The following is a 27,038-nucleotide window of genomic DNA, read 5'->3' on the forward strand; positions in this document are numbered from 1 at the left end:
AACAAGAAATGGGGGTGTTTAGGAGTTTGATATTTTTGCTGTCTTTTCAGCTCCTGCATGTGGCAAAAGGTTCTATGGTATGGCTAAATAAGAATGGCTATGAGGATTTGGTTGTTGCAATTAATCCCCAGGTGCCAGAAGATGCCAACATCATCCTGAATGTGATGGTAAGAACATTTGCGCTTAAATACATTGTTTCTCAGCAGTCGTGACTTTTCTGCTTGGAAAGTAGCATGAATCAGGTCCAGCTCCCATTCTTGTCAATAGGTTTTTTTCTTGTTGATTTCAGTTAATCATGGATTAATTCCATTGTTACTACACTAGTAATTTCTAATTTGTCTTGCCATCTGTTGTCACTACCAAGAGCACTAATTCCCTCAGACAATGCTGTAATATCTCTGTTGGGAGCCAGACTGAAATTCCTTTAAGTAGCTTTCCAAATTATGTTTACCTGAAAGAATGTCCTATGAATACTTGTTTAATAGCCATTGATTATACTACTGTTTGTCATTAGCTAGCATGTCTCATAATGTTCCTTTAAAAATTGTAAAGGAAAAAAAAAAAGTTAGGTTTAGTGTCATTTCTGGGCTTAACTTTTATTGCAATCCACATAGATGCCCCAGTGAATAAATTCCCCTAGAATAGGATGCTGGCCAGGTCTCAAAGCAAAGAAACTGTTTTCTAGAAAGTCAACTCATTTTAGAGAAAACCTGCTGAACAGGACACTTCTGAGAAATGCCCAGGTTCTGCAGTATGTCTAATGCCTACGAGACTGATGTAGGATTATCTCAGCCCCATGTCATCTCTGAGATCAAGTACGAAGGATACCATCCTTTGGTCAGCCATAAAATTTTTAACACTTCCAGATTTCTTTCATCTTCTGAGAATAGGTTTACATGAGGTAAAAGTGATAGTTTACTTTTTACCATCAGTCACTGACTGTCCCCTTTTTTAACAGTAAGTAGAGTTTAGATCACTCCACTTTCATTAAGGGACAAACCACTGAGTGTTTTTTAGGGTAGACGTGTATGAGTGACGGTTACCGTTACCTGTGAGATACCTACCACATACTAAATTCACATTATAGCTGAGCTTATGAGAACTTGCTCTTACACCATTCCTTCAGTTCCCCTGAACTAGTTAAAACGGCTCTGTTCTATCTGCAGAGCAGGCAAGGGGTGGCCTGGGGACAGCCGAAGTAGCACGTCCCATTACTGCTCAACTTCTCATGGGTTAGCACTCACTATCACTCTCGGTCCTGGCAAACTGAATCTCTTCAAGAAATCTCCTTTAGCTGAATTTTATGTACATGTAACAAAGACATTTGATTCCAAAGCCTCTGTTACAGCTTGTTTCTTACTTTATGAAAAGCCAGATTTTAGTTCCCTCCTTCCTGTTTGTTTTTTTTCCACTAAACACTGTGTTGTTAGTGGAGAGAAAAATAAACAAAGGGAATGCTTTTTCTGATGCCTCTAGTCCAAGAGAGGTGGTAAAAGAGCAAGAAGAAAGGAAAGTAATGGCAGCACATAGTAGCCATAATACAAATAAGAAGAAAGGCAAAACAGTGAATTTGACAGAAAAATTATGACATTAGTCGTATAAATGAAAAGCAGGTGCGATGTTGACTCTTGCCCACACTTGCTGTCAGGCCAGTATTAATTTAAGGGTAAAATCCTTGTATTTAGTAGTTTTCATTTCATATGGAGGCTAGAGTGTGAATTTTATCACAATCTCTGATTAAGAGCAGGATTATAGAACTGGTGAGAGATTCCAACAATTACAGCTTAGTCCTTAACTTCTTTGTTTATTCTTTTCTTAATGAAGATTGTAATACTTTCTTAGTTTTGTGTTATGTACTTAGTTCTACTCTATTGTAGCGCTGTTTCTTGATAAGGCTAAATTATTCATTGCACATACAGCCAAATTTTTAATATTATCATCGATATTAATATTTTATTTTCTTTCATTCCCTAGAACATGATTAAAAATGCTTCTAATTACTTGTTTGAAATGACAAAACATCGATTTTTCTTCAAGTCTGTAAAAATTATAATTCCTAAAACGTGGAAGAAAAACATCAACTATTCAAGATTAAAAACAGAATCGTATGATAAGGTATGATTTAGAGAACTCTTTATGATTAGAACAACAAGGAAAAGCTAGACTGATAAGGCTACATTACAAATCACAGCAAAATCTAGGACTAATCCTGGAAGTTCTTACTCAAAAGCGTTGAGAGTGTTCGTAGGATAAAAAAATCGAAGGACTGAATTTATTCAACGAGAATCACCTAACTCTTCTCTACGCCCATGTTATGTATAACTTTGGTCATACTTTTTCAGGCAGATGTCATCATAGCAGACCCTTACATAAAACATGGAGATGATCCTTACACCTTACAGTACGGAGGATGTAAGGAGAAAGGACGGTACATCCATTTCACACCTAACTTCCTGTTAAATGACAAATTGGCCAATGTTTATGGAGAAAAAGGTAATACTGCTATTTAATTTAATTGCCTGTTTTACTGTTTGTATGAAATGGCCAAGATTTTTCAAAGCGATTAATGAATTTGGGTACTTTAATTTGCTTGCAAAATGAAAAAAACTTTGAGAGACACATTCTTCAGAAGTAGTAAATACCTGTGAAATGTCTGAAGTTAAATGTTCAGACACTGGATCCAGAAGTTGTTCATCCCTTCAAAAACCTTAAATGGTTATTCCTCTGCACTTAACTACTGCCATTAGCAGTAGCCTTCCTTTTATGACCACTTACCAAATAAACTATCCAGTGTTTGTGTATCTGATTTTGTACTACACTGTGTCAAAACCAGTAAGGTTTTCTGCTCTGTGGGACAGAAACCTCACAAAGCCTAAATTTTCTCAGGAGATATTTGCGGACTTGGAAGAAAGCCTCTAGAACAGTTCCTGCATTTCTGAGGAATATATGAATATATGAAATAAATATGAGAGTCAAATATGAATAAAAATTCTAGTCCTGGTTGCTAAACTGATGCCTTCCTAGTGTTACCTCAAAGAAAAATTATTATCCCAGTTGCTTAAATATTTCACAATCTTCCTGTATTACCTCAGATAAGAATTAGTTCAAATTGTTAAAATGTCCAAGTAAAACACTGAGTAGCTTTTAAACAGTTGTATTTAGAACGTGCATGTGCTACTGTTTTTCAACAGGTCGAGTTTTTGTCCACGAATGGGCTCACTATCGGTGGGGGGTGTTCGATGAATATAGTAGCGACATGCCTTTTTATGTGTCTAGAAATTCTAAGGCAGCAAGTGTTGAAGCAACAAGGTATTATTTTTTTTATATTTCTGCTTTTACATTACACAGGTTTAAACATTTCAATAATGTTTTCAATATTCTTGTCGTCTGTGCTGAGTTTGTAGGGTGTCCATGACCTGTTCATATGATTAAAAGATGCTTAGTCAGCAAGACCTATTGCCTGCTCTACAGCCCAGAAAACCACAGCTGCCTTCGGTGCCGTTTTGCAAGAGGTTCAGGAGATGAGGCTGCATAATCTTTTGCTGTGTGTGCAACTGCAGACTTCAGCCACCATTTGTTTCGTACTTATTTAACATAATTTTATTAAATAGCAGTTATCAACAACACTGAAATTGCCTACTGAAACCACTGTGATTTTAAACAGTTTCTACAAAGAGGGACAATAACTGAATGGATGTAGAGAATTAGTTCAGGCTTGCCTTTTTTCCTAGCTCAGGCATACCAATGCAGTCTTTTGTATCACAACTATTAGCAGGATGTCTTTCCTGCATAGCCTATAATTATCACAAAGATCACAAAAGACCACAAGTGTTTTATGATTCTAACTATCTCTGGATTAGTTTGAGGACCCTGCCAGGCATAGAGACAGCCTACCTATGTACTTGTGCAGTGTCTAGTACAGTGCTGTGTCAACAGCAATGTGGCTTTGGGCAGCCAAAATTCAAATAAATAACCACAGAATCATAGAATAGAATCATAGAATCATTAAGGTTGGAAAAGACCTCTAAGATTATCGAGTCTAACCGTCAACCCAACACCACCATGCCCACTAAACCATGTCCCTAAGCACCTCATCTGCACGTCTTTTAAATACCTCCAGGGATGGGGACTCAACCACTTCCCTGGGCAGCCTGTTCCAATGTTTAACCACTCTTTCAGTAAAGAAATTTTTCCTCACATCCAATCTAAACCTCCCCTGGCACAACTTGAGGCCATTTCCTCTCATCCTATCGCTGGTTACTTGGGAGAGGAGACCAACACCCACCTCGCTACAACCTCCTTTCAGGTAGTTGTAGAGAGCAATAAGGTCTCCTCTGAGACACAGTTACAGACTGGGCTCTTAACCAGCCCTGCCTATCTTCTCTTCCCTTAGCTGTCCAGCTGGTGTGGCTGGTATACCTGTTTTCCAAGACTGCAGCGGAGACAAGTGCGAGGCAAGAAGCTGTAGATATGGTGGTCAGCTATATGAAAAAGGATGTATGTTTATTCCAGATATACGACAAAATATCCCATGTTCTGTTATGTATTTGCAATACGTACTGTCTGTAAGTATTACTATACCTTTCTGGACTGAGAGTTTGGTAACATTTGGGGCCTAGTCAGTTATTTCTGCTGAGGAGAATGGTCAGTCAGGTGTTTCTTTAATTACTTTCTATTTCAAAGAATATGCATGATGCTATTAGTTCTATTAAAATCTGTTCAAAAGGGAAGACAAAGGAGGTACTGTAAACGATTTGACAGCTGTCCTGTCAATAAGGGTGCGATGCACTGCAGTCCCAGCATCCTTCTGGCTCCGTGTTTGGAGAATCAGGTCAACAGGCATAAAAGGGAAGCATTCGTGCCAAGTGCCTTGTCCCTAAGATAACTGCAGTTTTTGATCACTCCTTACGTAAACTGGCACCCGAACTGTGTTACCTGGTTAGCTCTATTACACTCCATTGCAGAGCAATCTGGTCTGTCTATCTATCCTTAACTCAGATGCAGCAGCCCACCTCTCTTGAAAGCAGCCAGGACAACCGGGCAGGCCTCCTCATGCCAGCTCTGTACTGTCCCAGTGTCTGGGAGAGGGTGCTGGGACAGGGGTTAGCAGGTCGGACAGCCTCCTTGCAGGCTAGATCTCTGTGGTACGGGATCACAATTCCTCCAGCTGTTGACCTTATTTCTTTGGGCAAGCTCTTTCTGAGAACTTGACGGGTATACTGGGCCTGGCTAGGGTACAGTTAATTTTCTTCATAGGGGATCATATGGTGCTGTGTTTTAGATTTTTGACCAAAACAGTACCAAGAACACACTAATGTTCTAGCTTTAGCTGAACAGCATCAAGGCCTTCTCTGTTTTTCACTCTGCCCCCGCCCCTCCCTTCAATAGTCTGGGGAGTGCGCGGTAGACTGGAAGGGGACACAACCAGGCAGATGACCCGAACTAACCTAAGAGATATTCTATACCATATGACGTCATGTTCAGCAATAAAAGGGAAAAGAGGGGGTTTTAGGAGAGTTAGCCATCTTACGCTCGGGACCTGGCCGGGCATTGGTCTACCCACGGGAGGTGGCGAGTGATTGCCTTTGCATAACTTGTTTTGTTTCTTCTCTCTTCTTTCACTAATCCTTCACTTATTAAACACTTTTTTTTGCTTTGTTTTGTTTTATCTTGACCCTAAAGTTGTTTTTCTTTTATTCCTCCTTTCTTCTTCCCCTTCCTACTGGGGAGGGGGAGGAAGTGTGGTGCTTATCTGCCCACTGGGGTTAATCCACAACAATTGGTCATGGTCTTCCCTCAGCAGTATGCCGTGGACATCCTGAGACATCTAAAAGATTATTTCCTGCTTCTCTCAAAATCTTGACTTCGTACCTTTTGCATGTTTCCTTATTCCACTCAAGAAAACTTACAGGAACTGGTGCAAGACCATCAGCTTAACCCAAGAAGTTGGTTAAATATTCAGGCTGCTAACTTGGGCTGACCTCCATGCTGTTCAGGTCCAGTATCTATGTTAGCAGGCTTAAATCTAGTAGGACCTCCATGAATCAGTCACTCCGAGGACCTCAGTACTCATAGACTGAAAGCTTTGTTTCTGCATGTCACAACATGCTTGTGCTTATGTAAAATCTGAGATAAGTTCTTTGGGAGCACTTTCTTTGCTTGCCTCTTCTAAGATCCTGGTGGCCAGGCACCATGGCACAGAGGATATTTGCTGGAGAACGCCACCTCCATTTGTCCTGTCCCCTACCACAAACTTCTTATTTTCTGAGATATTTTCTTATGCTCATACTGTTGGGTTCAGAACTATTATCAGCTTCAATCTGACTTTTTAGGTGGTTGAATTTTGTGATAAAAACACTCACAATAGTGAGGCTCCAAATATGCAGAATAAGATGTGCAACTACAAAAGCACGTGGGAAGTAATTATGGAATCTGATGACTTTCGGAACTCAGCTGTTGTAAATGCTTCTGCACCGCCCTCTGAGACTACCTTCAGGCTACTGCAGACCCAAGACAGAGCAGTTGCTTTAGTACTGGATGTTTCTGGGAGCATGTCAATGGTAAGAATACGCATTTTATAAGCAATTTTTAGCAAAAACTGTAAGAAACAGAAAAAGTTACAAAATTAAAAAAAAAATCAGTCAATTCTGTAATTAACTTGATTATTTTAGAAGAAAAAAGGACTACTCATATTCTCCTTGGTAATTTTAGTTAGGAATTCCTACAAGATATCACTTCAAAATACTGAGTTTTAGGCCAGACTTGGTCTTTCTTTTCATGTAAAATCTCAGTTTTATATATCTTCCTTCCCTTGTTCCAGAGCTAGAGTGACGTCGTATTTCTTCCAAGCAGAAAATGTATCATAGATGGAGTTTCACATTCTATCTTTGTTGTGAATGAGTCTAAAATTTAAAGTAAATATGTAGGTCACAATATGTCAATAAATTAGATGTTCTTTCCTCATTACAATATTGCTCTTTGGAATCAAGAACGTGAGCTGGCATAATGTTATGTCATTTTAACAAGGCTGAGGTTATTTTTCCTTTTTTCTTTTCCCCATAAAACTTTGCATAGGTCTATTCTTTCACAACTTCTTGTGGCATGAGATACTAAGCTTGTTTATGGATGCAAGGTTTAGTAAATGTCCCTGAATATGTGCTTATTTGCATAAATATCCTAATACTTTTATAAAGCTGTAAGCAATGTGATCATCTGTAGAAAGATGACAAAATTATCTGGGTAGGTAAGGCAGCTATCTCATGATTTATTAATAGACTTCAAACCTCTATGCATACTCTAACAGCTTCTAAAAATCAGCCTATATATTCTTTTGATGACATACTGCATTTTCTTATCCGTGACTTACCTCTTCCACAGTTCAGTAGTGAGCCAATGACCATTACTCTCTTATTGAATATACTGCAAGTTCAGTGTTTCATTTCTCACAGGAATTCAAGCCTAAAAATAAGACTATTCATCTAAAGAAGGTAATTCAAAAAGCTCAAACATGTTGAGAAATATTCTTAAATATTTGACAGTCATACCTTAAACCAAAATATACATGGAGAAGCATAAAGCAGTATATACTCCAATTCTTTAGTTATGGCATACATAGAATAATAATTGTGGGATTCTCCCATAGTGCTCCATCAATGGATCTATTTCCAGACATGCCGTTCTAGTCCAGAGCTGTTCTTGAGACTGATCTTCAGCAAAGATCTGCAATTGTAATAAATTATATTATTTTTATAATAGAGATGTCTACCAATCATAGTGCATTTTATTAAATCAGTTAGTAAATAATGATGTAATGCTAAAAACCAAAACGAAGATAATTATGAACTAAATACTGCAAGAATAGCTAGCTCCAGAGATGTTTTCAAATATAACTTTTTTTTTGCAGTAATCCCTTTGAATATTTGCATTTTAAATAGCCATACTTTTACTTTAATATTATGTATATTTTCAAAATACTTAGTCTCTAGAGTAACCTACTCCTCAGGCATCGTAGGTGTTGTCCTTTTGCATTGACAATCATGCTATCAAAAAAAAAAGTGAAAAAAATCTTGATTAGGAATAAAGTCATAACATCAGAAGATAGACTTTGCCTGGTGACATCTTTCCTGGAAGCTTCAGTTTGCTGCGCTTTCACAATACCAGAACATGGTTTACATCTCCTCTCTTCTAGAACTGAGCATACATACCAGTTACCTTATGGCAGATAGTTTTTAATTTTTAATTACAACCTGATCAACATCAAAAATTCCTGTATTTTGTTCATAGTCAAAGCTTTTCAGAAGAGATTGCATTCTAAGGATGTTGTTTTTCTTCACATACAGCATGACCGCATCAGACATCTCCGTAGCGCTGCAGAGGCATTTCTGCTCCATATTATTGAAATTGGTTCCTGGGTTGCAATTGTCACATTTGACTCCGACGCATCTGAAAAAGCTCCTTTGCAACAAATAACCGATGATGCAGCACGCCAAAAACTTGTTCAATGTTTGCCTATAATTGCTAGTGGAAAAACCAGTATCTGTGCAGGTGTACGTAAAGGGCTTAAGGTAAAGTACAATGTGGAAATACCTCCTGGAATGTATGGAAAATGAGGAAGAAGCGCGAAACATACTTGATAGCCTACTGAACATGGACTTCCTATGCAATGGTAGAGTTAAGAAAGATAGCATGATTCTTGAATCGATAGAGGATTTGGTATAGAGAGACAATTTGGTATAGAAACTATTTGGCATTACCATTATATGGCATTAGAAAGAGTATTACCAGAAAACAGGCCAGATGTGATGCCCATGCTTCAAAAAGGATATTGAAACATAAGATCAAATTCCAAAATGAACTACAAGAATGATCTAAATTTTGGAAAATCAGATTTCTAGGTGGAAACCTATGAAGCTTATTCTATTTAAGTTTGTTTAGGAGATAGTTAAGGGGTTACTTTAATACAGTTCTTTAATAACTTCTAGTGGAAAGAAATATGCAGTACTGCAGTCAAACTTTCACATGACCGGATAAACTCACAGCCCGATCACATTGCTGGGTGTATATAGAGAGAAGAGGCTGCAGACCAACACAACAATGAACATCATATTGTATTCCTGTGATTTCTAAGATTTTGTTCTAGCAAAATGTGGACTGAGGAAACACCAGAGATCTGACTCATGAATCACAATGAACATATAGAATAAGTAAGTGTTAAAATGGGAAGCTGTACAATGGTAGTATTGTTAATTCCCACAGCTCACTAGTCATGAATCAAGCCCCTAAAATTGTGAAACCACATACAAATCATGAGATTGGGAAACAGTGATGGATAGATATTATTATTTGTCTGTTTTACTTCCTTGGGCTGGCAGTCTGAAGTCCCAGAAGATGTCACCTAATTCAGATGCAAAACTGAAAATCAGGAGCAACGTGTAGGAAAAGGGAGGAAAGAAAAAGAGAGAAATTGTACAGAGAAGGATGAGACTGCTAAGGTAGCCGAGAGGAGGCTCAGGACAGGGGGACATCAGGAGGAAGACTGGCAACCAGACAGGGATGGAACAGCCAGGACAGAGGCCTCCCCCATGGGTGCTCCCTACCCCTTTCTGTCCCACCTTCAGTTACCTCAGAATCCACCCTTAGACAGAAGTCTGTCCTTCTCTACTCCTGAAATTTTGATTGGAGAATGAAGAGTTGTTCCAGACAGTGAACAGAAGTTTTTAATACGATGCCTTTAAACATCCAGCCCTGAACCAGCAAAGCACATACAGGCAGAATGCTTCTGACATCTTCAATCTGGGACAGGTTCCTTCCCTAGGAAAACATATATCAAATAGTCATTATTTATAATTGAACACTTAATAAATCTAAGCAATTAGATGTTGCAATATCAATTGCAATAATTAATATTGTAATAGTTTTAGTGTTAAATAAAAATTCAAACACTTATTAAAGAATAAATTTGTCCTATATTTGAAGTTAACAGTTTTAAATGCATACATTGACTGTGCTCTGGGATAAACTAGTATTTAAAAATTATTCTGCTGCTTATATCATGAATTCTTTTCTTGATGCAGTTAATTGCAGATAAAATGAACACTACGTATGGTTCAGAAATTGTGTTACTGACAGATGGAGAGGACTCAGGTATAGCAACTTGCCTTGATTTGGTGAAACAAAGTGGGGCAAAAATTCACACCATTGCAGTGGGGCCATTGGCAGCCAAAGAATTAGAAGAATTTTCAACGCTAACGGGTAAATATTCTAAACGCACTCTTCCTCTGGCATGCATATTCAAGTATGAAAATGTAAAAGCATGGCAATTCATCGGTCTGGAAAAAAAATTAAGAAATTTAAAACAAATTTAATTTTAAAGAAATTCAGTTTTCATGACTGGCATTTTTAATATGAACAAGCAGAACTGTTCAGATCCATAGACTTGCTTTAAGAGCTATCTTGATTTAAAAAATGCAATAACATGACAATACCCTATTACTAAGGAGATTTAATTATGATATTGTTATATAACATAAAAAGAAATGTCTAGAATTTTATTTCTGGCATTACATGCAATGACTAGAACTTTCTATATGCTTTAACTTATAAGCATTTTTTATTACGTAAAGAATAATTTCTCCAACTGTTGTGGCTGAAGTGCACTGGCTAGGAAATTGTAACCACAGTGACCACCCTTGTCATCAGGAAGCATAGCTGTCAGCTGAGCTGGAGCTACATAATTAGTTTGAAAACAACCATTTAAAAACCATCCATAGGTGTGTTGCTTCATGCTACAGCACCTGCAAATGCCATGGAAGAATGAAAGCTCCTTGCACAGATCTAGAAAGCAAGCTGACTCCAAACAAATACGGTGAATAAATATTGTTATTTGAGAGATGCACATGCTGCGCATTTTCAGACTACAATCCACTTGTTTTAGCAATTTATTTAAATAACCTGGAATGCCCTTATGCACTCTTCAACATCATTAGATGAACATGACTATGGGAGAGTCCAGAGTCCAATCCTGTTCTGGCCTGTATTTTAAGACAGAATTTGTTGTTTAAGCTCCACTTGCGGAGTATTTATTAAGAATGATTTGTGAGCCAGAAAGAACCCAGATGGTCCTTCAGCATGTAGTCTTCAACCAGCAGGCCTTCCTGCTTAGAAACAAAAATCAATTTTCCAAAAATACTGAATAGATCTCTGAGCTAACACCTCCTCCAGCTCATGCGACTCCATGTGTTCTCTCATGAGGCAGAACCATACACCTGATGTAACCTGCACACCTTACGTCAGTCTGTGCATGAGGGACGGGGGTGAGAGGCATTAGGTGGTAGGGAGGGGCTGTGGGCAGCCTCTGCACGCCCCGAGTAGGCTCCCTGGGGCTCAGTGCTGCACAGCAGTCTCTCCCCCACTCTGGGATTCCAGTGACCTGTGCATTAGGAGCACAGTGACGGCTCAGTTTATGTCTGGCATATATGATCTGAGTCTGAGAGAGAATTGCAACAAATGCATGAAGTGCAGGTGCTTCAGTAGAGCAGTGTGAAGCCATATTCACAATGAATTCATCAACAGACTTGCACTGAGTATGAGAACCTCCAATGGACTCGAGCTGCTTGAACTCAGTATGCATGAAAAGAGATCTAAACTTCACATTTGGAAATAAAGGTGATCTGGATTTTAAGAGTCAAAAACCATGGAATGCCACCGTGTCTTTTCTACAGAGGTATTTTCAGAGCAGAATTTCACTGAAGGGATAATATGTGACTCCAAAAGTACTCGGAAAAGTCTAAACATGGTGTACTTGATGATATGCTGCAGGGAGTGATTTTTTTGCGAACTTTGCCAATGAGAGATAAAATGAGTTGATCACACAAGCCAGAATTTACTGACACATGCATTAACATATTAATAAAATGATACATTTCTTTTTTGATTTTGTAACAAATTGGCTGCCTCAGTAGAACATTCAGTACCAGAAGTCACATAAAATTTAGCAATTTTAAAGTAAAAAATAGTATTTCTAATTCTTTTGCTCTTGTCTTTCAGGAGGTTTAAAGCTTTATGCTGTAGATGGAGCCGTCCACAATAAATTAACTATGACATTCAGTGCAATTACATCAGGAAGCGGAGATATTTCTGAGCAATCTATTCAGGTCTGAATTTCAACACTTCCTTTTCCTCCCATGCGTTGATCTGTAATTGAATGAATTTAGACATTAATGATCATAATTGTCAGTGGCTCAATTTGGAAATAGGAGCAAGTACATTTCTTAGTGATCTCCTACTTTTCACTGCAATGAAATAGATAATTTACATAATTTATATAATTCTTGATTTCACAAAATCAAGAAAATTATTTCTCATAATTGTCAAAGTCCAAGAGACTTTGAGAGAAAAAAGCAAGCAGAAATCCCCCAGAATGTTTAGTTCACTCTTACATGAAACATCTTTTAGAGCATTTTAACAGTCTAACTTAAGTAACAAAGATACAATTAAAATACAGCTTTTCTCCTAAGCCATATGTATCATTTGAATGCATAAACTTCTAGACTTTTCATCTAGGCCAATTGTTAATTAGAATTTAGCAACTCATTCCTCACTTTGTTAATATTTTAACACAGATCCAGTCCTATGTTTTATCCAAAATATACCATTCGCAAAGATAGCTACATTATAAGCAGCAGTCAATATAGGTTTGAAAAGGTCTGGGATTTTTTAAGTTGCTATATCGCCTTTAATTGACTCTTCTGTCCCACCTATACAGGGGAAAAAAATTAAGTTTATGACAGGGTATTTTCTAATTGCAGACTTTGTTGTTCATAAAATAGGAGTGAGGAAATTACACAAAATTATTTTAATTTTAATAAAGGAAATATTGTTTACTTCTTTCTTCTATATATTCTCCTCTGTTCTGTTGTTATTTCTGTCTCTCATTACCTATAAGCCTTATAGTCATACATGGAGACATTTTCTTTCTCTCTCTCCCAGGATTTTGAGACGGACAAACTGCAGTGGAAATACAGCTTACTGGCACAATGCTTTAGATAGCTAGATAAATAGTTTAGAGACAGAAATGAAGGACTTTTACTTACACTTACTGTAACTTATTCTGTTTACCATAATTTTACACTTAAAATCAATGTTACTATGCAAGCAGCCATTTCATAAAGTGAATCTGGGATTTTGTTAGTTTTCTTCATTCAATAGTTGTGCCAAATGGCTCTTAATTTTCCTGTAGGTAGAGACAGCAGAGCTAGAAAGCCTGCCATCTTCTCTATATAACTCTGAGTTACAAATAAGTAAGCAGAGACCTTTTTTCATGCTAGTTTTCAAAAGGCATAAATGCTTTTCAATTCTCTCCTCCAAGACTAATCCATTTTAAGTCAGCAATGAATGCATACAATATTGTGCAATGGATGAGGAATCACTGAAAATATGCTAAATGCTTCTTTACTAATAGCAATAAGACAAATTTTATTTCTCTAACAACAGCTTGAAAGCAAAGAGCTACTTGTTCAGCATTCTGGATGGATGAATACTACTGTGCCTGTTGACAACACTGTGGGAAATGACACTTTCTTCAGCATTGCATGGAGTCTATCTCAGCCTTTTTTTTTCCTGAGGGACCCCAAAGGAAAAGAACATGGAAGCTCAGACTTTACGATTGATAATTCAAACCCAAACACAGCTAGACTCAGTATAAGTGGCACTGCAGAGGTAAAGACTGAACATTTTCTTTTATTTTCTGAATTAACATGTCTTATAGACTAGCATACAGCTTTTCTTTAATTAATTTTTTACTATATAAGGGAAACAATGGTCCTGTTAGAATATGAAGCTTTTTCCCTAGTTTTTTATATTTTTGTATTTTATTTGCAGGTTGGTGATTGGCAGTTTTGTATTAAAAATCTTCATACAGCAACTCAAGCTATATCAGTAACTGCTACCTCTCGACCAGCATATTCTGATGTTCCTCCTGTGAGCATTGCAGCTCACATGAACAGGGCAAATAGAGCATTTAATCCAGTTGTTGTTTATGCAGAGGTTAGCCAAGGGTTTTTGCCTGTTCTTGGCGCAACTGTGATAGCCACCATAGAGAAGGATGGTGCTGCAGCAGTAACCCTTGAACTTCTTGATAATGGCGCAGGTAAGGTTCCATATACATAGTAAAAACCTTTGCATTTATGTATTTTGGAACCCAAGTCTGCATGTTCCCCTCAGATTTATTACTAAGGACTGAGTCGTGGCTATGCCCTAAATCAAGAAAAAAAATTAAAAGGGAGACAGAGAACCCTACTGCTTTAGGATGGAAGTAAGCTACAAAGCTTTTTCTTGGTGAGGAAAACAAAGACATGGGCCTTTACCTGAAAAACTGTTCTGCTTTCTTTCCTGTGCTGTTATTGAGGGTGAAAGCAGAAGAACTGTGCATGGTAGAGGGTACATTGCTCACATCTACTTTCTGAAAGTGTACTTCATGTAATCATCTGCCCTCAAGAGGCAAGGTAAAAAGAAAACAAGCTGTTTTGTTAGTCCATCTCATATTCTATGAAGCTGGACTACAGTCTTAACATTAGCTCACCAAACGTTAGCTTTATCTCTTTTGTATGTTAAATAAGTGCATTATTCTTCTTTTCAAGAATACTCTTTCTTAGAGCAATAGCAAGAAATTCCTGGCATTCGGCATCCCTCGATCTCTTTTCATCTCTCCCTTTCCTTTTCTCTCACCACTGCTGTAGACCTGTAGCTTTACGAGTTCAGTAGTAGCCAGCAGTGCCTCCTCATTCTGTCCTTGCTTTCACATTGCTGTACTTAAAAATACAATAAGATTTCAATGTGTTAACCTGTGTTTCTTAAACATCTTCTATTTTCTGAACCCGTGAAGTTGTTTTTACATTGCTGCCAGGCTTTAAAATAGTTAGCTTGGATGCCACCAGCAGATCATCTACTGCAGCCAGACAGGTACAACTGCACAAGTTCACTTAAAGAGAAGGAATTCTGTCTTGATGAATTCCTGGCCAAAGGTTAAATTATGATATTTTTACAATTTAAAGGTGCTTTATGTAGTAGATGGCCAGTAAGTATTAAGTTGGTGGTTCCATATAGTAACAAGAGATTTACCTACTTAAAGGTGATAATGCAAAATGGTTCTTTTTAACAGAATACGTATGAAATGCAGGTTGTCATAGTGGGACTACTCCTGTTTTTAAAGATGTCCACATTACAAAAACACTGCCAGGCTTTCTGCATAGTAATGTTCAGGTTTTATGTTTACATATGAATAGCAAAAATAACCTTGTTTACCGGCAGGTATCTTGTTTGAGATATTAATTCTCAGTAATTCTATACCAAGGTGCTGACACGATGAAGAACGATGGAATCTACTCAAGGTACTTTACTTCTTTACAAGGCACTGGAAGATACAGTCTAAAAGTGAATGCCCATGGGAGAAATACAACCACCAGACTTAGCCTCAAGCAAAATCGAGCCTTGTATATACCAGGCTACAGAGAAAATGGTAAAGAGCGTTTATGAACAGACAATTCTTTGCATGATTTGTATGGAGGGGGGTGTAAAGGTTTAGCAAATGGGATCATTTAGATTCACAAAAATTGCATTTGATCTTAAAAGATGTTCCATCTATCATTTTCATTACAACAAAGCCCAAACGAAACAAATCCACTCCAACTACTGTTTCCTATGTATGGGGGTAGCATAAAATGTTGTCGTTAATCTAAAAATTATTTTCTCTTACAGCCATGAGAAGGATAAATATTGCTTAGAATCTGTATTTCAGCATCTCACAACAGGAATTTCAAATCTATAATTCTTCTTGAGACCTTAAAATGGGGATTTGGGGTAAATAAATTCAGCATGCAGCATTAGTATACAAACTAATGCTGCTAGAAAACTTTGCTTTTGAGATTTCTTGATTTTTTAGTACTTTTTCATCTTAATGCTGAAAAAAATATTAGTTGTTGCAATTCAATATTCTTACACTTATACATTGTGAAATTTAGAAAAATCAGCATAAAAATTGTCTAAAAACCTCATAAAGTATGGCCTATATAACTGAAACTCTCTTAAGGCCTGCAATATGGGTGAAGAGATAGATAGAACTACCTTATTGCAGCCATGGCTCACCAACATCTGCAACCTGCTTTACTGGTTGCATTATTTCCAATTTTTACACATTTCAGACTTTGTCTGCTTTTTGGGTTTCCTAAATTTTATGCTGAGAATCCTGAGATCACCTTATTTTCTGTCTTTATGTCACTAACTTTCCACTAAATTTGAATAAGCTGAAGAAAACTTACAGGATGAGAAGAGATAATAAGAGATAATAAAAATTAAAAGAAAATGCAATTCAGAGTTCTGTCATAATGAAAGTTGAAAAATGTTTTAAACAGGTAAAATTTATATGAATGCACCAAGACCTAAATTTGCAGATAAAGAAATCAAAGTGAAGTTGGGAAGTTTCAGCAGAATTTCAACAAGTTCTCTTGTAGTGAACACAGGAGGAGATTCTGCTCCTGTTTATCCACCCTGTAAAGTTACAGACCTTCATGCTCGTATAGAAAACAAAACAATAGTCTTGTCTTGGACAGCTCCAGGAGGTGACTTGGACAATGGAAAAGGTGAGTCAGACACTACATTTTTGTGATATGAGGTTGACATTTTTATTTGAAAGGACATACCCTGAGGACCACCACTCAGGGATGAGGGTTACATCCTTCCCACCTGAAAATGTAACCAAACAGAAAGTATCATCCTGTTGCATGATACCTGTTTTAGTTCGCCTTAATTTTTCATGTTAAAAAAAACCAAACCAAGTAAACCAAGGAATATTATAAACAAATCAAATAAATAAAATTATAATACAACCACCAGAGACTTTAGCAACAAGTCTTAGTTCATGTCTGTGCATAATTAAAAAAAAAAAAATTAAAAAAAATCAGCCAACATGGACAATACAAAGCTTTAGTCTATTTACAAATATGTAAATGGATTACAGAGATGCAGTAACGTTCTATCCAAAATACTGATTCTAAGGTTGTTGTACAGGAAAAATGAAACCTAATTCCAGATGAAATGTACAAGCATTTCCTTGCATAAACCAGAGATTGTATGTTAAAATATACAATCTACAGTTATGCAGATTACAGTTTCAGATTAAAATCTTACATTTATCTAAAATTTTTAATAACCAGCCACACAAGGACAACAAACTCAAATTAAAAAAAAAAAAATCTCAACTTCTTTTATTGCTATTTAGCAACTACAGGTCTAAAAACTTTTTAGCTAAAGTGGTCAGTTATTGCATTATAGTTTAAGGTAGCAGGTCCTGCACTGGTTTGGAGCTGGGTATATCATGCACAATTCTCTGCTATCTAAAGAGGAAAAGATATTCATAAAAGGAAGAGAGGGGAAAAAGGGGAAAGTCTTGAAAAGCTCCAGACTTGAAATAAAAACAGCAGAACCCCCCAAGATTAATCAAACACATTTATAGCAATGTAACTACCAGTTCTTTGATTACAAACGGGAGAATCATTTTGTGCCTTTCACAGTTTTTACTATGAAAACCTCATGCTGAGAGAAAGAATACAGATCAGATGCAAGGCTCGCCCCTGCTATTGACACATATATTTTAATCGCCATTTCACCTTATGTTTGTATTTGGACAGCACAGTTTCTCATTCAGCTACTTTTTGCACAGATCTGCACAAAGATAAGAGTGTTGGTGAAACATTTCTAAGGCCAGTGAAAAGGAGGAGTTCCCCGACTCAGCAACAATAGACCTTTGACACTGTGAAGTAAGGTTTAAAGGCAAACTTGCCAACCCTCCATGCTGGGCAACAGTCAGTAGTAAAACAGGAATCATCAGCACATTTTTTTACAAAATGGCTCTAGAAGTCCTATACTGTCACCACAAGCAGGGATATTAAAACATCTATATTAATTTGTTGTTAACGTGCATTCTTTTTTCCCTAGCTGATCACTACATAATAAAAAGCAGTGAAAATCTTCTGGACCTAAGAAGTCACTTTGACCATGCTACTTCTGTGAATTCCTCTAATCTCATACCTAAGGAGGCTGGTAGAGAAGAATCATTTAAAATTAAACTAGAAAATTTCATAATAGAAAATGACACCATAATCTACTTTGCTATACGTGCTGTTGATGATACCAACTTGATTTCAGAGGTGTCTAATATAGCACAAACCACGTGGTTCGTTCCTCCAAAAGCATCTGTGCCTTTACAGTATGACGGCAACAATGATGGTGCTGACAGTACAGTAATAGTGGCAATAGTAGCTGTGTGTGTAATAGTTGTCTGTACTATTGTAAGTTCAACTCTGTGTGTTTTACAAAAACGAAAGGGAAGAGTGGATTTTGAAACAATGCAAAAGCATATGTAAAATAAAATATAGTTTCAAAGGAGGGAAAGGTATTCGTACATTCAAAAAGTAAGTGCACTGATTTTAAACAGATGCATTTGTCTTTTTTGATAGGTGTATAGATGTAGATTTTCAAAAGTGTGTCTTATATTCAAGTATTTGTACACTGATTAAAAGTTAAACATAAAAGCACGTACTCAGAAATATAGTAAAGTATGATATGTGTACCATCATTTGTTTCTATGTGATAAAAATACTTAACTCTTCTGTTGCAAGGTTTTTCCAATGTAGTGTCGTTTTTTTTCTTAAATAAAGAAGACAAAGGAATATGATACTTTCCTTATTTTTATTCTCCACGTAACTATCAAGTAAGGCAAGGCGGGAGAGATGATAGGTGATTTCCTATGTATCTTTCACATGTTGTCAGTTAGGCTTAGGGAGCTGAGAACAAAAATATGTACCTGCAGGCTGTTTATTTATAAAAAAATATTTAAAAATATGTACCTGCAGGCTGATTATTTTTCAAAAAATATTTAAGTATGGGTATCTACAGGTGTGTAGAAGAGTTGAGTATATAAATACTTCCAGAATGAGAGTTGCAGAGTATATGCAAATGAGCACATAGAAAATGTTCCTAGGTGGAGACTAAACAAAGCTATAAATTTGGAGCTAGAACAAACCTTTATACAACGAGGTAATTTAAAAGCTGCTAATGGAGAAGGAGTGTGAGAGATACAGGGAGAAGGGTGATCAGTATGACTCTTAGGTTGCTGACTAGCAAATTAACAACTGACTCAAACCAGAATTCTTCAAACTTCTTACGTGGCCAAGTACTTTTTACCTCTGCCTTCCAAAAACTGGGAAAAATGTACAATAATAATGAAAAAATGTTAAATTCAACAGTCAAATTATCATTCACAATCTAGTAAATATACCATGACTAGCAAACATGATTACTTTCATTTACAAGCTTGATACTATTAATGCAATTTCTGATAGTGGGAATTACACTTCAGAACCAATATACAATTTTTATAATTAATGTAATATAATATGCACCCTCACCAAGTCTGCTGATGACACTAAACTGGGTGGTGAGGTGGGTATGTCAGAAGGGAGAGCCATCTCACAGAGAGATCTGGACAGGCTGGAAGAGTGGGCTAGCAAGAACAGTATGAAGTTTAACAAAGAGAAGTGCAAAGTCCTGCTCCTGGGAAGACATAACCAAAGAGCCCAGTACAGGCTGGGCTCTGTGGCTGGGGAGCTGCCTGGCTGAAAGGGACCTGGAGGTCCCGGTGGACAACAAGCTGAACATGAGTCAGCAGCATGCCGCTGCAGCAACAAAGGCAAATCGGCTCCTGGGCCGCATCTGCAGGGGCATTACTAGCAGAGGTAAGAGAAGTGATCATCCCACTCTACTCAGCGTGTGTCACGCTGCGCCTAGAGTACTGTGTCCAGTTCTGGACCTCACAATTCAAAAAAGATGCAGACAGACTGGAGAGGGTCCAAAAGGAGGGTCACTAAGATGATCAAAGGGCTGGAGAACCTGCCCTATAAGGAAAGACTGAAGGAGTTAGGTCTCGTCTCCCTGGAGAAGAGAAGGCTCAGGGGGAACCTCATCACAGTATTCCAATGCTTAAAGGGCAGCTACAAAGAGGACGAAGGCTCTCTCTTCACAAGAAGCCACATGGAGAAGGCAAAGGGCAACAGGTACAAGTTGCACTAGGAGAGGTTTCATCTTGATACAAGAAAGAAATTTTTTACAGTGAGAACAATCAATTGCTCAAACAACCTCCCCAGGGACATGGTAGAGTCCCCATCACTGGAGGTTTTAAAGCTGGAACTGGACAGGGTGCTAGGTAATCTCATCTAGGCTCCCTTTTCCACAAAAGGTTGGACCAGATGAGCTTTTGAGGTCCCTTCCAGCCTGGGCTATTCTATGATTTTCCTGCACACACCAACAAATCTATGCAAATGTTGAATAATCATCTGAAGTTTTCTTCTCAGTCTTTGTATCTGCAACATCAAATTTTGCCCTTTGTTCTACCTTACCTTTTACATTTTAACAGCACAACTTTTTAATATTTTAATGGAATTTCTCTACCTTGCCTTTCCTATTTCTATACTTTCCACAAGTTCTGCTTTTTCTTTATCTAGGTTTCCCATTTTTTGTGGGTTTCTGTACTTCTACATAATGCCATCTCTTAATGGATATGTTTTCAGATCTAAAATTCCTTTTCCCCACACAATAATAAATGTTGTAATTTCAGTTCATATCAAGGCCAGAATAGCTGTCACATTTTAAAGGAAAGAGACTCCTTTGGAGAAGAGAGTCAGAGATCAAAGCATTATTTGCTGATATCAGTTCCCTCTAATAGTTTTTAGGTCACTGAATGTCCATTTATTCAGAAATATTTCCTTTTGTTTGCTTCTGAAGTGCCTTCTTATTCCCTAAAATATTTCTGCTGCATACAAATTGTTTGGTAGGAACTACATCATACACTCAGAATAAGTGGGTTGCAGCACTGTTCCTGGAACTATTTTCTAAAGTTACGTAAAAATATGACAGACCTTACATAGCCAATCTCCATGATCCAAGACAACTCATGCGTTACTCTGAAGACACCCAACCCTACCTGCCCAGCGAGCAGAGCTGTAGTAGTCTATTGTGTGGCGACACTGACATCTAGTGGGCTCCAACAACACTTCCAGTTTTCCCAAATGTTCCAAAAATCGGTTTAGATCAAAGCAGCTCTCTCTGGGATATTCTGACCTTCATACAAATGCATATTTAAAAGCACAATCAAATATGAATAGTCGAATGTTGAATTTAGTACTTAAGGCTCGCCCTTACTATAGGAGCATGAAGAAGATTTATTTGAGTTAGGAGCTTCAGTTTACTGAGCTCTATCTATAGTAAAAGCTCTGAAGAACTCAGTTCAAGTAACGCAGGATTCAGCACTCCCCCAAACATCTCTGCAAAAGACAGACAAAATTTGCTCTTTCATGCTTCCTGACAAGGAAGTGCAAAATGACGGGGTAAGACTGTTTGATTGATTTCAATGATTATGTTTACACTAACAATATGTATGCTCAAAAGCTATGTAGGCTGGGGTCCCAGTCGCTGACACAACTGCCACATGCCAGTTCAGGCTAGCTAGAAAAGATGCGATCGATAAAGTCAAAACCATATAAGCTTTGGTCCTCAATATGGTCTTCCCAATGCTCTTAAAATAATTTCGGCTTCCAGCTTCCTACACAGACCTCACAGTGTTCCACGGAGAATATAAGTTTAATTATTCCTATGCCACATGTGGAGAAACTGTAGTACCAGTGCCATAAAGTGACTTTCTCACAGTCATCAGCAGGGAAGTGGTAGAGCTACAAATGCACTTCCAGTCATTAAACTATCATTGCACAGTAAAAGGAAGAAATCCCAAAACTTCAGGTTTTATTTCCATAGGGGCCAGTTATGGCCTATAGAATTTTCCATACAATCTTCCTCCAAGTATAAGATAGACAACTGGGGTGTGGGACCAAATTATTATCCTGTCTGGGTATCAAACTAACCCACTATGGCTCCAGGAAATATGATACTGAAAGGACAAATCACAAAAACAAGACATGATTTACCTAGCCCAGTTCCCTGAAATTTCAGGACTTCTGCCTACTGAACGTTTTGCCGATTGCTGCATGCAGTCCTAGTACAACTCCAGTTTAAGTGTTTAGGGGAAGCACAGCAACAGCTGCCGTAAGGATCAGCGGAAGAGCGCACTAATGTGAAAAGGAGCATTAATTCTCACTCAGATAGCTGTAGTTTCTGAGCGGAAACGTGCTGTTGAGAACAGCTGCTTTCTAGTTCTGTCAAATCCAGTCCCCAGATTTTTCATGAAAGCCTGATTGTACCCAGGCCAGGCAGCTGGCACTACTGATTTTATAATCTTTGCCTGGTTATTATCAAGCTAAGCTCACAGTTGTTAATGTTGGCACAGAAGCTATAGACTCACACACAAACAAATGCCCTTACCTATTTCAGTAAAACAAGCTTTGACTATTAAATAGAGGTAAAATTTAATAACGTTTATTTAAAATGACACATCCCACTCATTCTATTTTTAGATGCCTTTTCACTACATTAATAAACGTTAAATCAAATTTACCTTCAGATTTTCAGGCACATCTATTTTGAAAATCTGGTTCTAGGATTGCTGCTATTCTTCAAAGTATTAGCTGGAGTTCTGCAGGTTGTAACTGGTAATACACTGCCAGAACTCTTCATTTCCTGCTGTTTAAATGCATTAAAAGATGACATGAATACATCAGTATTCATAAAACAGCAAATATATGTGGCAGTTACATAATGATGAGTGGGAAGGGGAATAGTGTATATACACACAGTGACACAAGATGTGACCCATATAACTCAATGTATTATAGAACTAAATATGTATGAATTCCAACATGGGTACTACATTACTGGGATTACACATGCTACCAAAATGTGTTTGTTTATTTTACTGTGTTTTCACAGTGGTATAAACTGACTTATGGAGGCATTTTTGGGTTGTCTTTGTTAAATCTTTGACTCCGTAGCCTTTGGTTTAAACACTACCTTCCCATGAAGTCAGAAAGCAGTACTGAGAGTCAGCTTAGAAGCATTTAAGTTATAAGCTATTCTTCTTTATATAAAAATATTTTATTTTCTTAGTTATACTATAAACCTTTATATTAATATAATTTTGTTTGGTTAGTTGGTTGCTTTGGGTTTTTTTGGTAAGTAAGTCTTTAAGGATATGGTCCAAGACCCATTAGCATCAAGGAAAGAATACTGGAAGCACTCCCAATGGATACACTAGATATTAGTAAGCGGTATTCAAAGGATTGCTTTAAAATTCAAGTATTTTAGGACAATCATACATTCCTTAAAATTAAAGCACACCTTAATGGCAAGGTGAACAAACAAAATAAAAATGGACATTATCTATCAAGCTATTCTGAACCATTCTAAAACTGTGCTAAACCCGTAACGTTTCTGCAAAGTGACCTTAAAAAATGCTTGATTCCACACACTTTCAATGCTTTTGATTTTCATCAAGCTTTTCAAGGAAAATCTAATGACAAGAAATAAAACCTTAAGATTAATTTCTTCACAGATAAGCCTGACACAGAAGCAAAGTTAGTACAGAGTTAGTAACAGCAACTGCACTGCAGCATCTAGTTATTCAACCTACAGATCTCAAGCTTCTTGCCCTATTTTACAGTGTAAAAATTTTCAAATGTAATTTGAAATGTAAAAATTTTCAAATGTAATACTTTGCTGCAAAACTTTACAGCTACATGATCAAGATTTAGGTAAACAAATGTCATGATCTAGAGAGATATAAAGGGCTAGAACTACAGCAATTCTAACGATTGGTCTTATTTGTCTCCCACTTCAGGAAATCTTAATCAGAAATCCTCAAAGCCCTCACTCAAATTATTACCAAGTAACAGTATTGAAGTTCTCTATATAAATTCTACTTCTGATCATAGGCAGAGATGTTCCAGGGTCTGTTTATATCCAACAGTACAATGCTGTAAATGGTTATTTCTTCTTTTTCGACACGTTGTAAGCAAGGCTGAAGATCAGGCAGTAGGCAAAGTACGGTGTTCACCACACCTGCTGGTGCATTGGCTACCCACCTTCTTCTTAATTATTGGAGATAAGAGGACATGGCACGCTTCAATTTCTTTTTCAGCCTGAGACGATTCTGTAGATTCTCTTGTGGCTTATACTTCAGTACTTTTACAAATGACAATCCCTGGTGCCTGCCCTACACTTCTGAAGGAAGATACTGTTCCTCCAGCACATGAGGCAGAAGTAAACATGCTGACTCCTCAGCTGTTTGCAGCTGATTTTATCAGAATGAGGTAGGGTATCTCTACACACCGTAGATTCTTTGAATATACCTTCAGAGCTCTCTTGGTCAGTATCTAGTTTGTAACTAAGCCCACACACTAGGTATGGCTCTCCTTACCCGAGCCAGATGTATTAGTTTATCCCAAACTCAAGTCCCTGACAGTGTTTTTGGCTCTGAATAGCAGCTGTAGAGAGGGACCACATTTCCTACTAGAACCAGGTTTTGAAGCTTCCAGTAAAGACAGGGCAGACAGCCTGCATGTGGTAATCTCCTAAAATGACATGAATCTCCAAAATTCAGCTGTTAACGTCTGAATGCCTGTTCCTTCTAGGATGCCAAAAAAACATCCAGAGTTTGTCCTGAACATTATTTTATAGGCCTACAGGGTGTGGAGAAAGAGAATTTCAAGAAAGGGAGTAACTCAGTAGTGTTTTAAGACTGGTAGAATGCTGTGGAACTCAGGAGGCATGGAGTTCCCGGCTGTGATCCATTAACTGAATTTATTTTTACATTGTAGGATAAAATGGGGAAAAAATTATCCAAACTAGGGTTTTATATGAAATATATAACACGCACTAGAACAGATCTTCCTCTTAGATTACTGTAGTAACCATTAGCCTGGAGAGTTATTTTCTCCCTCTCACTCACATTCTGACTGCTTAAACATTCATGAAAAGAGGATGTTAAAAGTGAGAACTGAAAAAACACATCCAATGCCCCACGTATGCCAAACAGCCCATCTGCTAAAGGTGGAAGTACCGTCTACTTAAGGCATTTTCCTAAGAAGCGGGCCTGTTCTGTTTAGGGCTCCTTAGGACAGCAGCAACTAAAAGTAGGTATTCCAAATCCTACAAGAACACTCTAACCCATGGCGGCTTAAAGGCTGGGAGTCTTCTTCCTCTTCCATTCAGGTTATGATAGAAAGGAGAGGTATCTAACCATTTTCTGAAGGAAAAAGCGGAGTGTCAAGGCTGTCAGTCAATATACCACAGAAAGCAGCACTTTCCTCTCTGGCTGGTGAGGTTCACATGTCATGGGCAGCAATAGGGTGCAAGCTTCAGGGAAGAACTAGCAGTATTTTGTTTTGGGAAGAGCTAGACCGTGTTGGTTGCTGTCAGTTCCAGCCTGAACATACCCCTCTCCCAAGGCATTATTGGGGTACATCTCACCTCTGCCTTAAGGTCAGGCACCGCTGCTTTCAGTTGTTTGGCACCTCTGTCTTTTTGTAGAACTCCATTAACGGGATCTGCTGACGCTTAGCACCAATGAAGGCTATGAAATGAAATAATTGCATCTGTGTGTCCAGATTTAAAATCATTGATGTTGTTGTCTTTTCACATATCCTACACTGATATCACAAGACATCGTAATCAGCTCTTATATGACCACGTAGTGCTGAGCATTACAAGAGAGACTCATGAGACCTTTATATGCTAGTAAAACTCATTTTAAGAAATGGAAACAATCTTGCCATATAGTTTTTACATATAAATACTTACATTCGTGTATAAGTGAGACAATAAAAGCTGAAAAAAGTAGAATGTATTCAAGCAAAGCAAACACATATACACAATAGCTTTCAGGCCCTCTCCTTATCAGTACTAAAGGTACAATGGGAACTTTACACAGCCTGGGTTTTGTTTTGGTTTTAATTCCTGACCGGCACGTAAACAAGATTGCGTTAATTGTTACAGTTATTTCCTTTCTCTGGAACTCACTTCTTGTCATAATCCCCTAGGATTTCCTCTGACTTTATCAAATTTAGCCAAACATTACCTACTATTTGGATTATGAGGTAAATTACTTAACTGAACGACCAGGATCATTTTCAAGCTGGGAATATTAGCTTGTTGACAGTGATGCCACATTGTAAATCTGTTTTTTAATTGCTACCCCATGTCAAAGGTCCTTTCTTTTCTTCTTGGGCATTTGAAAATCATGATGAGATATGTTAAAATAATGGAAATCACAGAAATAAGAGTCTGTTTTCTTCTTCCAATTTGCTTGATTGCTATCATTAAGTTATGCTACTATACTCAAGGTATTTTCAAATACTCCCTTTGTGATACTTTGGTGCTATTTTATAGTTGTGTCTCAGTACACGTTTATCTAAACAAGCTCTTTCAATAAACAGCCTTTTTCTGAACGACTTCTTAAAAATTCTTTCCCAGCTTACATTTCCACGGTCTATCCGAAAAATATTTTCCATGAAGACAAACAAGATTTGACTTACAAAACTCTGGACTCAAGAAATGGGGGCGGGGAGGAACTTGTCCCCTCAGCGCCGGGTCCGAGGGTGCCAGCCCCGACGGGACAGGCCAGGCCGGAGCCCCCCCGCGCGGCGGGGTTTCCACGCGTAGGGTCGCGGACAAACGTGCCCCGGGCGGGCCATCACCGCCCGCACAAGGGGACTGGGCCTTCTCCGCCCGCCTCGCTAGCTAGTCTTTACGGTAAAGGCCGCGACCGGCGCCGCGGAGCCTCCCTTCCCCCACGGCTGGCGGGCGGGCTGAGAGCCGCTCCGGAGCCAGCCGCAGGCCCCGGAGCGCGCAGGTAAACGGCCGGGGCTCCCTGAGGCGGGGACGCGTGCCGGGGCCCCGAGGGGCGGCCGCCCCCAGCGGCGGGAAGCACCGCCCGCCCCGCCCACCACCCCCTCACGGCGGCGCGGGGCGGGGCGGAGCGGGACCAGGGCGGGCGTCGCCACCGCTTCACCGGCCGATCCGGGCTCTGCGGCTGACGCCGCGGC

General features: G+C 38.3%; 1 protein-coding gene and 1 long non-coding RNA gene across 3 annotated transcripts; one reads left to right on the forward strand and one right to left on the reverse strand.

Moving 5' to 3' along the window:
* The first annotated feature begins 8 nt into the window (after positions 1-8).
* LOC143161446 (calcium-activated chloride channel regulator 1-like) lies at positions 9-18,705 on the forward strand. Its single transcript, XM_076340548.1, has 14 exons — positions 9-167; positions 1,975-2,115; positions 2,343-2,493; positions 3,192-3,309; positions 4,394-4,565; positions 6,333-6,560; positions 8,340-8,564; positions 10,074-10,251; positions 12,046-12,152; positions 13,492-13,716; positions 13,879-14,146; positions 15,350-15,514; positions 16,407-16,634; positions 17,989-18,705. The coding sequence occupies exons 1-14, from the start codon at positions 9-11 to the stop codon at positions 18,414-18,416; spliced, it is 2,793 nt and encodes a 930-aa protein (XP_076196663.1). The 3' UTR covers positions 18,417-18,705.
* On the reverse strand, positions 6,558-26,875 carry LOC143161447 (uncharacterized). 2 transcript variants are annotated; one of them, XR_012995522.1, is made up of 6 exons: positions 26,529-26,875; positions 10,158-10,328; positions 9,622-9,810; positions 7,545-7,719; positions 7,367-7,458; positions 6,558-6,902 (listed from the first exon to the last, which is right to left on the reverse strand). It is a non-coding gene; the product is annotated as an uncharacterized LOC143161447 (long non-coding RNA). The 2 variants fall into 2 exon arrangements; XR_012995521.1 differs by lacking the exon at positions 7,367-7,458.
* Positions 26,876-27,038: the final 163 nt, after the last annotated feature.

This window comes from Aptenodytes patagonicus, chromosome 5 (assembly GCF_965638725.1).
Source record: "Aptenodytes patagonicus chromosome 5, bAptPat1.pri.cur, whole genome shotgun sequence".
Classification (NCBI taxonomy): Eukaryota; Metazoa; Chordata; class Aves; order Sphenisciformes; family Spheniscidae; genus Aptenodytes; species Aptenodytes patagonicus.